The sequence below is a fragment of the Xiphophorus maculatus genome, chromosome 17, assembly GCF_002775205.1.
Source record: "Xiphophorus maculatus strain JP 163 A chromosome 17, X_maculatus-5.0-male, whole genome shotgun sequence".
Lineage (NCBI taxonomy): Eukaryota > Metazoa > Chordata > Actinopteri > Cyprinodontiformes > Poeciliidae > Xiphophorus > Xiphophorus maculatus.
In genome coordinates, this window is record NC_036459.1 from 2,168,501 (window position 1) to 2,180,707 (window position 12,207).

Below are 12,207 nucleotides of genomic sequence, written 5' to 3' on the forward strand. Positions count from 1 at the left end.
TGGATGAAATCAGCCTGTTATTAATGTTAATCTGTATAATCTAGAATAATAATCTGCAGCATAAAGTCCAGTTTAAGTTAAATGTTGCTACTTGCAATAAATGTCATCAATAACCTTCAGATTACTGATAATCAATGTCGTATTCAGCCAACAGCTGCTGCCAGTTTGATTTAAATAAAATACATTTGATCATTTTTGACATGAAATGTTGAGTTAATGCTAAAATAAATAACTTTACATTTCTGCAACTTTTAAACTTAAAAGTCCATTTCAGTTGAACATGTTTGATGTAGCTGAAGTTTTTATGAAGTTTCTCTGACTTTAAAGATAATCATCTGCTGTAAAAATCTCGTTTAATGAGAGACGACCTCTGAACTCTCCCAGCTTCAGCATCAGGATCTGCAGAAACATTAAAAATAATAAAACTCAACAGTTTGGAGATGAGCGTCAGAGAAATTTCAGTTATGAATTGAGTGGAAACTTGAAATGGAGCGATTGTGGAAACAGTTGTGTTGTGGAAACTGAATAAGCCCCGCCCACCAGACCCGGCTACGGTCGTCCTTAGCAACAGAAAAATGCACAAACCTGTGACAGTTGATGCTTTTGCTCTGTAGTTTTTAAAATTAACATCTTAATAATAAGATGGTGAGTTGAAATGATGATATTTAATGTTTTTCCAGCTACATTTACAATAACTTATTTAAATGAGATTTTATTATCTTATTAATTAGAGTTTGGTATTAATTGAGGTTTTCATTCATACTTTATTCATCCTAAAAGGATAATAGATGTTGTCTGAACTCAAACTGAGGGATCTCCAGTAGCAGTCAGTGTCGCATCCAGAACCAGAGGGAGTTGTGGTCCAAACATGCAAGGATTCAACCAGAACAACAAATGAGAGCAACATGGCGGCTTTAGCATGTGATGCTAACGCTACGCTGACGGTTTCTACTGGAAGTTAATGTTTGGCATTAATTTACCAGTATGGCATCGCCTCACATGGAGCTGGAGCTGGAGCAGCTCTCAGCGGTGTGTGTGTGTGTGTGTGTGTGTGTGTGTGTGTGTGTGTGTGTGTGTGTGTGTGTGTGTGTGTGTGTGTGTGTGTGTGTGTGTGTGTGTGTGTGTGTGTTTCTCCCCTCCACCCACTTCTCTTTGGCTTTGACTTCAAGCACCGCAGTTTGACTGTTTCAGGTCAGAGGAAAGGAGATAAGACGAAGTGATTTTTCTTACCTTGGTCCCCCCCTCCCTCCCCCCCTCCCTCCACCTCCTCCCCCCTACCCCTACCCTCCACTGCCCCCCCCCCCCCAGACAGACGGAGTGACAGGCCTCCTGTGTAAGCCTTTATTTACTTTCAGCGTAATACTACAGGTGATCAAAACAACATGGCCGTCTCCCACGATTAGCCCGCTAAATGCTCGATGTGTTATGACAAGCTCACTCCCACTCCCACCCGAGACGCTCGCACACGGATCCACACACACTTATCCTCCATCTGAGCCGAGGCCGAGGCGTTATCTGGAAGCAGACGCGCATCTGAATGCGATATGAAACCTTTCAGGAAGTCGCATCAAATTCGAGCTCAATTTTTATCTTGTTCTCACTCAGAAATCGCAACTTGTTTTCATGACTCACTTAAGCTTCTTATGATCCATTTCATCAGCTAAACGCATGAAAATAAGATCTTATTTTTCTAGTAAAAGTATTATTTTTCCCCTTAAATCGCTTCGGAGGACGTAGATGTCAGTTTCATGTCTTGTTGAGAAAAAATAAAAGAATAAATGAGTCAAATTAAAAGAAAAAAAACGGATCCAATAAAGCAGGACACTTTTGAAGCTCTTATGACAAGATATTGAATTTTAATTTGAGTTTGCGGAGGCGTGGAGCAGAAAGGCAGTGTGGTGAGTCTTTGATACCCGCCGAACGGAGTCCTTCCCCAGCTGCGTCGGCTAATTTGTTCCCTCGGTCGTATCTCGCCCGCTCTCAGCCTCCGTTTAGCATTATTAATCAAATTACACCCACTAAACTTTTCTTGTGTTATTGAAATTGTCTTTCTTTCATTGTTTTTTCTTTTTTTTCTTCTCCCCCCCTCCAGTGGCTCTTGAGCGCGGGTTTTCCGGCTCAGGCTGTAAAAGCAGAGACTTGTCATTCAGAAACGGTGGCATCAGGTTAATGATTTAATTTTTTCAATTAAGATAAAGAAACACTTTCCCTCCTGACCTGCAGGGCAGCGCCAACATCAAAGCTGCACTGCTCCTAATTGTTTTTCAGCTCAAGAACAAAATTTTCAGCGTTTTTTGTGTTTTCATGGTGAGTGGCGTCCATCTGTGGTTAGCATTAGCATTAGCATTAGCTCAGTTAAAGCCAGGCGTATTAACAGATTGGCTCAGATAGGAAGTCAGTGAGGAATCTCCTTCTTTCTCTCTGACTCGCATTTCTACGAATTTAACTTTTATTTTGCTTTTCCAGATTTTGAAAATGTTCGTTTGTGCAGATTAAAAGCTTCTGATTAGTGCGGATGGAAAGTTTCTTTATTTAAACCAACACTAGTTCACACATTCAGCATAAACAACTAAAAATACATGATATTCATTCATCACATAACAAATTCAAAATAAAACAAAAATAAACAGGAATTACATTAAAATGAAAAACATCCAAATAACAACATGAAGGTGTTTTCATTATAATATTTATTTAAATCTGTTTGAAATCTTCTGATATAAATATATTTTACTTTAGGTTTCCCATATGAACATAACTCTAGAAATAATTAGTATAAACATTTCTGAGTGTAAATCTAGCTTCGTTTCATAATCCTCTGCATTAGAACTGAAAAACTGTTTCTGGTTATGACCTCTGGCTGTTTTCACCTCATGATTGTTTTGAGTAATGTTGATGTAAAAAGTGCAGAAATGTTTTTTACAAACAGAATTTTCTGCAGCATAAATCTTCCCAGGCTGATGTTTCATCTTTTTGCTGCAGCAGCAGAGCGGAGCGCTGCAGCCTTTGGTTAGGCCGATTGGAGCAGCAGCTCCAGCTCTCTGTAGCTTAGCATCGCCCCCTACTGAAACCTGACTCCTCCAGCCACTCCGCCTCTCCCACCGTTCCTCTTGTTTCGCTCTCATATCGGCCGATCTTCAGCTGCTGCTCAAACATGAGTCAGAGAAACAGATCTTTTTTTAATCAGGAGCAGCAAAAGCAGAACTGAAGATGTGCAGGAGCATCTCAGTGAATCAGGAAAATTATAAAAAAAATTATTTATTTCACTTCACAAACTAAAAAATATTTCTATATAATAATTACATAAGCCAATATTTATTTTATTTAAACGTAATGATTCTGTGAGTCAGGAAATTCAAGATAGTTCTGTATTCAAGCTTAACGATGGAAAGTTGAGTGGAAGGAAAAACTGAGGTGGAGAAATATTAACAGAAAACATGAATTGATGAGAGGATTGTGAAGGAAAGTCTGCAGAATGAGGCAGCCAGAGAGCCACAGGGTGGAGCGGATCAGAACCAGTGGTACTGGAGGTCCACAGTGACAAAGTCTCCTCAGTCTCTTATGTTCTGCTGGTTCTGATCCACTGGGTCAGATACTTTAGAGCTCTTCCTGTGACTTTGGGGAGTCTCTGGGTTCTTTTTCCAGCAGGACCGGCCTGCAGGACGTTCCACCTGCTTCAATCACCATGGAAACGGGCCGGACCAGAACCGCATAGAGAATCTATGAAGTATGAACCAACAACGCTGCTGACCTTAAGGCTTCCTGATGCAGGAAAACCAATGTAATGATTGAGTAGAAGGTTCTGGAGGTTCTGCAGTCAGCCCTGGCGGCGCCGATGTTTGTGATGTAGATGAACATCGCATCGATGACATCATCAGATAAACAAAATCCTCCTGACTGACCTCAATCTCTGAGGTTCTTAGAGTGTATTTGATGAATCCGTGACATTCAACTTCATATGTGTGTGTTTGCGTGTGCGTGCGGGTGTGTGTGTGTGTGTGTGTGTGTGCGTGTGCGTGTGTGTGTGTGTTTCTGGGCTGCTCCCAGCGGCTGCTGCTGGTTAAATCCTCAAAGTGGCCGGGCCGCTCCCTGCCAAAGCTGCCCGCCTCAGTCCAGAAGTAATCCACATCAAATTCCTTCAGCCTCAGTATCACAGGCCGGCGCTGCAGAGCCACGTGCTGCCAGGGGAGCACACACACACACACACACGCACACACACACACACGCACACCCCCCCACACACACACACACACCCACCGTCCACTTCCTGATTCGCAGCGTGACAGTGAGCAGTGTGTGTGGATGCTAGCTGGTAGCAGTGTGTGCGTGGGTTTTCTGGAGACGGTGCTGCAGCCAGCTGACATCCAGCCTGGCGTTCCTCCCAGCCGGAGAGAGAGGAGGCTCTCCGGCCGGCTGCTCTTACATCCGTGTGCTCGTCCCCCGGTGAGGAAACATTTGTTTCTCTACCAACGGACACAGGAGGAGGAGGAAGGAGGAGGACAAGGAAGGAAGAAGAAGGAGAAGGAGGAAGGAGAAGGAGGAGGCAGGAGAAGGAGGAGGAGGAAGGAGGAGGAGGCAGTTGCGCCCCCTGTTTTCTGATTTCATGTTTCTTTGTTCAGATTTCCATCCTGACAGCCAGAGGTCAGATCTGCTGCTGCTCATTTTAAACCAACCAGGTAGTTGACCTGATGATGAGCATCTCAGAAAACAGAGTCCAGTCGCTGCCTGATCCCACAGCATCATACTGCCACCCCCATGTCCCTACAGAGAGGCTGTGATCAGAACCAAACATTAAACTGAAATAAGAGTAAAAAAGTATTTGGTAAAATTACAAAATAATAAAATCAGGAAAAATAGTAACATTTATGAAACTTTAACAAAAACTGCAGGTGTGTTTGAGTTTGTTTTAACATATTTCTGCTTAAGAAAAGTCAAATTGTTAGAAAAAATGACTTGAGTAAAAGTATTTGGTAAAAAGGCGACTGAGTGAAAACATCAATCATTTAATATTTACAAATTACATCATCAGATGCACCAAAATGTAAAGTTCATTTTTATTTTAAACACCAAAATGAAAATAATTTACATAAATAACATAATTAGAAAGTAAAGCAAAAGAAACATTTTCCCAAAATCAATTTCTTATAAAACTGTAGTAAAAACTGAATTTTTAGTTAAAACATGTTTATTTTTAATCCACAGTAGGTAAAAGATCTACAAGTTTTACTCAAATAAAAGTAAGTAGTTCCTGTCGGGTTCCCTGATTTCTACCTGTTCACCTGTTTGCTGCGTTTTCTTCTGGCTTTTGTTGAAACGTCTCTCTTCAAATCCAGCTTATTATAAAACAGATTTTTATTTGGTTTATTTCATATCGTTCTGCAATCAGATGCACAAACAGACAAGACGCAAACCAAACTTGTCAATCTATTTTAACTTTCAATGAGGAGGGAAGCAGCCGCCGATCGTAGTGACTAGCATCTTCCCTCGCTAACATGGCGGCTCTCACTTCTTCTTCTCCGGCCATCGGATCTGTGAAGGACGGGTTCTGGTCAGATCTTCAGGACGAAAACGCCACATGATCTGGTTCTGTTGGTGTTTCTGAGGTGAAACCTTCATTTCTGCCATTTTGTTTCACCTGATGTCTGACTCATTTCTTCTTCTTCAGGATTTAAAATGAAACCGCGCTCTGACTTTAACGCCACCGCCCCCCGAGTGACTTCAGAATAAAAGTCCCTCTGTTGTCATGTGAAGCACCTCTTGAGTTTTCTCTGGTCAGCAGCAGAAATTTCAAAGCCTTCAGCAGACGCGGCCCTCTGTCCCAGACAGTGGTCATTTGTCTTGCGATGCCTGATTTCTTGAGTATCCAATGGCAGCAGGTTTCCTCCAGCTCCCCACCAGTGAAAGCACTTTGGCGCTGCTGCAAAGGAGGAGTAGAAGGTAATAAAGCGAACGGTGACATTTAACGAGCTGTCTGTGTTTTTGTCCTCTCCGTCTCGGGTTTAAGCCGTTTGCTGAGAAAACTTTGAAGTTCCAAACAAGCAAACCTGGACATTATTGAATCCCGTTCAGAATGGCCTGGATTGAGAAAGCCTTAAAGAGACGCTCGGGCTTTTGTGCCTTTTAATGTTCACAGCATCCCTCTGCCTTTCATGTGCGTCCTATCTGGAATTAATTACTTTTTCAAAGTCGGTGTGTTGGTTTTGGCGTGCGCAGGAGAACATGTGTGTACATTTGATTTTTCCTCGTTTGTTTACCGTTTATGGTGCATGGAAATGTCTCCTTTTCTCTTTGTCCTGTAACCAGATCACACTCGGTGCTTAGGCGAATTTCCTGCTCTGGTATTTGATGTAAATCACCAAATTCTGCAGACTTCCTATTTAAATTGTCAGCTCACATAAGCAGCCAGAATGAGCGTAGCACCTCTGGACAGTCCCTGTGGGAGGCACAGTTAGCAATCAAAAGTTGACAGAGGCTAAAAAGAGAGCAAGTTGAACCCAAACAGAGTGTGGTGAGAAGCAGAAAAGCCCTGGGTCGCTCCCTCAGACGGCCCATTTTCACCGGTTTTGTATAAAATGTCAGCTAATGCAGTGTGGAGTGGCGCCAGCAGTGTGTACGGCTGAACGCTGGTACTGCTGGTAATGTGTTTATATAACATCCCTCACATTCCACGCTAAGAGCCTTCCTCGCTCCGCGGCCCGTCCAACACACACACACACACACGCACACACACACACCCCTCTCCCCCACACACACACGCACACACACACCGATTCTCAAATATCCACACTGGTGTTAGAGGGTACACCAACATGCAGCATCGCTCTGCTGCAGACACCAAGTTTATTTCTGAAGACATCCATCATCATCATCATCAGCAGCAGGGAGGAGGAAAGCTGCAGATTTACTGCGGCGATGCAACAAAAAAATCCTTTTGACTTTTCTAGAAAATCTTTTTGTGTTTATTTCTTCAAATGAGTCAAGTTTATTTGCATCACACATTTCAGCAGTAAAGAAAAGTCGGAGTGTTTAGTCAGAGCTGTGAAGCCGCTGCTGCAGCAATTAAACGCCTGGATGGGTCCCAACCACTTTCTCTCATATGGGTCTCATCTCAGCTGGGGGTAAAAGATGATTCACATGTAGAAGAAACAGAAACATCCTGGTACAAGGCCCGCTTTGGATCCGACTTTCTGTGGCTCTGAAGGTTCAGGTCAAAGGTCAGAGGTTAGCCTGATCTCTGGTTTACAGCTGGAAGAACTGAAGCTGTGCGTTGATTCTAGATCTATAAAACTAGATCTATAACTGGATTGTTCCTCTTTAAAAACTTCAGTTTCTGTTCAGAAAGTTTTGGCCCGTCCACACATTTCTCTGTTCTCAGCATGTGTTCAGTGATTGGATGGGGTCAAAGGTCACCTGGTGACATCATAATGTGGAGCTGTGTAGGTATGGTAGCTGATCTTATTTCCTGTTATAACCTGAGCCAGTGGGAGCTCATAGATATTAAATCAGAAGGGTCCTAGGATTGAACCGCATATGACCTCTGACCTCTTGATGAGAAGGTTCCTATTGAAACACAGAAGTCCCAGTTCTCCATGTCAGAACCAGCTCTGTGGTTGTTGTTCAGAAGCTGTTTAACTGCTGAAAGGTCAGAGGTCGGCCTGTAATTCTGCAGCAGATTGATGAGGCTTTCTAAAATTGATTGGATTTCTAAAATCCATATATACTGGGGACCTTTAAAAACACTTAAAGCTGCTTATTTTAATAGTTAATAAGACACCAGATATATTTTAATATTCATTAATATGCACAGTGGAAACTGTGTTAGCTCTACAGCAGAAGCTAACATCTACAGTTTCCATATTTCTGCTCTCTGAGGTTCAACCAATGAGAACCAAGGACAATGATTGGCGCTCCTGGATTGAGCCAATAGCAGCTCGACTTACTTCAGCTTCCCAAGCCGCTTTTCTCTCTGAACATTTTAGATATTCTCTAAGAAAAGTCAGGAAACTGGCAGATCTCCTGTGAATATTTTGGATTTACGCTCCATGGAACAGGCGGGGATCCACTGGCCTACTTCAAGCTGTCACACAGGTTCTGTATAAGTGATTTTTTTCAGCGTGTTATCCCAGACTCAACAACTGTATTTTTTTATCAATAATCATGACAAAGAAGTGAGCTGCTCAGGGTATTTTATTCCAGCAGTATTTCAGATGAAACATTTAGTACCAGGAGTCCATGATCCTCCTCATGCTCATGAACCTCATGCCTCCGTAGCCCATCTCCCTGAAGCTGCGGTACTCCCCGGGCCTCATGTACATCATCCTGCCTCTGTAGTGGGGGTGCTCGTACATCAGCCAATGGCCGTCCATCACGTGGCAGGACATGCAGTCGGACATGTGGTAGCGGTCCATGAAGGAGTCGCAGTCGTCCATGCACTCATGCATATGGCCTCCGAAGTTCTCCCTCTCGTAGATCCTCATCCTGTAGGATCCCCGGTACTGTAAAACCAAGCAAACTCAGGTTGGGTTTGGACGGATCAGGGACAAACGCTGTGCAGAGAGGAGACTACGTACCATGGAGATCATGCGACAGGAGCGGATGCAGTTGTTCCAGCCCATCATGTTCATGTAGTCGCCATACTCGCCCCGGCGGAAGAAGTACTGGTTCCCCATGTAGTTGGGCCGGTCGTAGACCATGAAGCAGCCACTCTCCACCCTGCAGGAGTGGCACCGGCTCATGTAGGAGTGCATGTCGGCGCAGTCCCCCATGCACTCATAGGACCGGCCCATGAAGTTCCTGTCCTCGTAGAAGACGATCTGGAAAACAGAGAAACGCTTTACAGCCAAGCAGCAGGAAACGGTGAAATGAAACCAGAGGTTCTGGGTCTACCTTGCCCCTCATGTTCATGTCGGTGTTGCTCATGTTGGCTGCAGACGAGTGCTGGCTCTGGCTCTGGCTCTGGTTGTGCATTCCTACCTGGTTTAACCCTTTCCTTTTATACCTGAGCAGATGTAAAGAACCACTGACCCCCTCTACAGAACACCACACTCAGCAAGCTTTTTTTGTCTTTTGGTGTTTAGAAAAGCCTTTCTGTCATTTTGACAACGTGTGAATGAATGAAGCCATGTGACTGGGAAAAGTTGTCAGTTCAGGACTGGGATGGAGAATGTTCCCTCAGTCGCTCCTAACCTGAGACTTTTCTGATGACTTTGGGATACTTTTATTTTGAAATCACTCATTACTTAAATGTGTTATACAAATAAATTTAACTTAACTTTTTTTATTAGTCTAGTTTATGTATCGCAGTAACTTTGATTTTCTTTACTCCTCCTTAAATAAAAAAGATATTTATGTCTTACTGTAAATAAAACTGGCATCACAAGGAATATCTTTTAGAAAAACTTCAAATTGTTCTGTTTTACTTGTATTTTAATAACAATATGTTGGTCAGTAATCAGAGTAAAAGTCTCAGCATAACATCCGTCTAACCTTCATACAATTACTGGTTTCTGCTTGAGAATCAACTTTGAAGAGGAAAAGAAAATGTTGTAATATAAATTCAGTCGCAAATGAAGTTTCAAAACGTAAATAATATCTGACATTTTTTATTCCACCCACGGCGCCGTACGGAGCAGAATCCTGGGAATGGGATCATAACGTCACCGTGGGAATGCCAGGGGTTACAATATTCAATATAAGTTTCATTTCTGATTGATCAATAAAGTATTTTTGAAATGAATCTATAATCCAATAATCAAAGGTTGGGGAATCAATGCAGATCATGATCAGGTCCAAACTCTTTCTCCTTGCTTAACTGACATTACACAAAATATAGATGTTAAAAAACTGAAATAAACATTTTACAGAACATTTTAACAACTCTTTATTTATTATCAAATAAAATCTTCTTTATCATAAAGCACACCTGCTTAAAGTTGCTTTTAACTTATAATCACTGGAACCAAAATTATTGAAGATTTTGATCATTTCACTCAACAAAATGTAACGTCTGTTCCTGGTTTCTCAGTTGGTGACTTCATGATGTTTTTATTACTTTATTTTTGTGTTTCTATCATGTAAAGCACTTTGAACGGCCGTCATGCTGAAATGTGCTACACAAATAAACTGATAAAACAATTAATTTAAACTTTAAAATCCAGCAATGTGCGTCCTGCGTGATGAAAAAGAAACCCTTCGTTGGAGAGTAAAAACCCAGACAGACAGACAGACAGACAGACAGACAGACAGACAGACAGACAGACAGACAGACAGACAGACAGACAGACAGACTTCTTAAAGCAACACTTCCATGTTGTGTGTTGCAGGTGGTTGGTTGCCAGGCCAGCACAGTAACAGCAACTTTGCCAGTTCCTGCAACCTAAGCGGCTGCCAGTGAAACGGCGTAATGGTCCAGCTGCTGATCAGACACAGGACATCCTCAGGACGGCTCCCAGACGCCGCGGCCATGTCAGCAACGCCGATGAAGGCCCGTCTGCCAGAGAGGAGGAGCTGGGCTGGACGGAGAGCCCGGCTGCTGCGGTGCTGCCAGGCTCCGGCTCTCCTTCACCGTCTGGCCAACTTCTCACGGCGAAGTCTCAGCAGCATTCCCAGATTTCCAGGTCCATCTGTTGCGGAGAGATTCCTCATTTTTCCTTCCTCTGCAGGAAGACCAGAGGCAGGTGTCACCAAACGGTTCAATTCAATCCCCTTATTTATTCCTAAACAACCACTAGTGTCACCTTCCCAGGATTAATCCGTCGGAAATTAACTTTAACTGAAAAATGTTTATTTATTGCATTGCAAATAAATATTTTTCAATAACCTGTCATGAGTTTGTTCGTCTAAGCCGCTGTGGTGATAATAAAGTTGAGTGGTTGGACGTCAGAGAGTGTATTGGATGCTGCTGGTGGCTGAATCAAAAGGCATTGAGTTCCCTCAGCCTTTGTCTGCGTTGACACCCTAATCCGCCGCAGCAGCCATGCAGGTGTTGTGCAGCATTCAGACCTTTGAGGCGGCTTTCAGCGCACGCCGCAGCATCTCTGTATTCACCCTGATGTCTCTACAAGGAAACAGTGGATCAGTGTTTCATGGGCTCCACGTCAGCTGTCACGCAGCCGCTGTGAGGAGCACATTTACAGCACAAAGATCTCCTTAGACTGTCTTTGTGTCAGCATTGTGCCGCAGCCTCTTTCTTCTCCTCCATAATGACGACTGATTAAATCCCTGCTCGCTGTTTCCGAATGCTAGGTGTCAGTTGAGCGGGCCAGGTAAGCCTGAGAGGATGAGGGGATGACGGGAAGGTGGAGCCAGGAAGGAAGTTTTATCGTTGGGCTGAGGTGTCAGCGGCAGAGTGAAGGGATAATAAAATGGATCTGTTTATTCTATTATTCAGAGTGTATCTTATTGTGGCGGTGACACGCTCAGAATGCGTGTCAGCCTCTGGTTTGACTTTTTGTGTTTTGGATTTCTGCAGGAGCTTACCAGACCCATGTGTTTACCTTTCCCCAGAAAGCAGCATGTTGAATACCTGTGTGTCGCCGATGAGGGTTATTAAATTTGACGAGTTAAAAAATGTCTTAACGGTTTATCTCACCTTTGTGTCGTCCCTATTGGTATCTACCTAGAAGCAGGCGCTCTCCTTTCAACGCCAATGGCAGCGGCGAAGATAAACAGGCCATGTTTGCCTCTTTTATGACTCTGTGCCGTAGTCTCTGATAATAGCCGGAGAGGAATCCTGAGCCACAACAACAGGGAAGCATGTTCTGATGACTGTTGGGATGTCGGCATTTCCTCCTTTCTTCTGTCAGACGACGGATGTTTGCAGGTTTTGATCTGACACTTGGTGGAATCAAAGGAACATGCAAAGGAAAGTAAACAGCTTTTATATATCAGTTTCCAAGGACACACACCCATGATTTCATTCTTCTGTTCATCTCAGAAAAATGGAGGAATCTAAAAAGGTTCACATGTTTCGGGAAGATTCACCAACCTGCAGTTTATCAACAGTTTACACCAGGAAATGGAAACGGGACGAGAACTTCGCATGTTGTCATCTTCAATCAGATTGTAAAAGGTGCTAACATGCTAAGGATGTGTTTGAGCCTTTATACTCAGCAGGGATGCATGTAAAAGTTGCAGCATAATGACACTGGAGTTATTCATATGTTAGATTGGCCTAGTCAAAGTCCTTAACTAAATCAGAGAATCCGT

The 12,207-nt window shown here is 43.2% G+C and overlaps 1 protein-coding gene across 1 annotated transcript; it reads right to left on the reverse strand.

Moving 5' to 3' along the window:
- Positions 1-8,169: 8,169 nt before the first annotated feature.
- Positions 8,170-8,969, reverse strand: LOC102230411 (gamma-crystallin M2-like). Its single transcript, XM_005809702.2, has 3 exons — positions 8,887-8,969; positions 8,571-8,813; positions 8,170-8,495 (listed from the first exon to the last, which is right to left on the reverse strand). Exons 1-3 carry the CDS (start codon positions 8,965-8,967, stop codon positions 8,217-8,219), a joined length of 603 nt encoding a protein of 200 aa, XP_005809759.2. The 5' UTR covers positions 8,968-8,969; the 3' UTR covers positions 8,170-8,216.
- Between the last annotated feature and the right edge of the window lie 3,238 nt (positions 8,970-12,207).

Excerpts from the sequence above, each read along its gene's own strand:
- LOC102230411 (XM_005809702.2), bottom strand. The coding sequence starts at position 8,967 with ATGCACAACCAGAGCCAGAGCCAGAGCCAGCACTCGTCTGCAGCCAAC. Across the intron at positions 8,814-8,886 it reads ACATGAACATGAGGGGCAAG|ATCGTCTTCTACGAGGACAG; the intron begins GTAGACCCAGAA and ends TCTGTTTTCCAG. Across the intron at positions 8,496-8,570 it reads CCTGTCGCATGATCTCCATG|TACCGGGGATCCTACAGGAT; the intron begins GTACGTAGTCTC and ends TTGGTTTTACAG.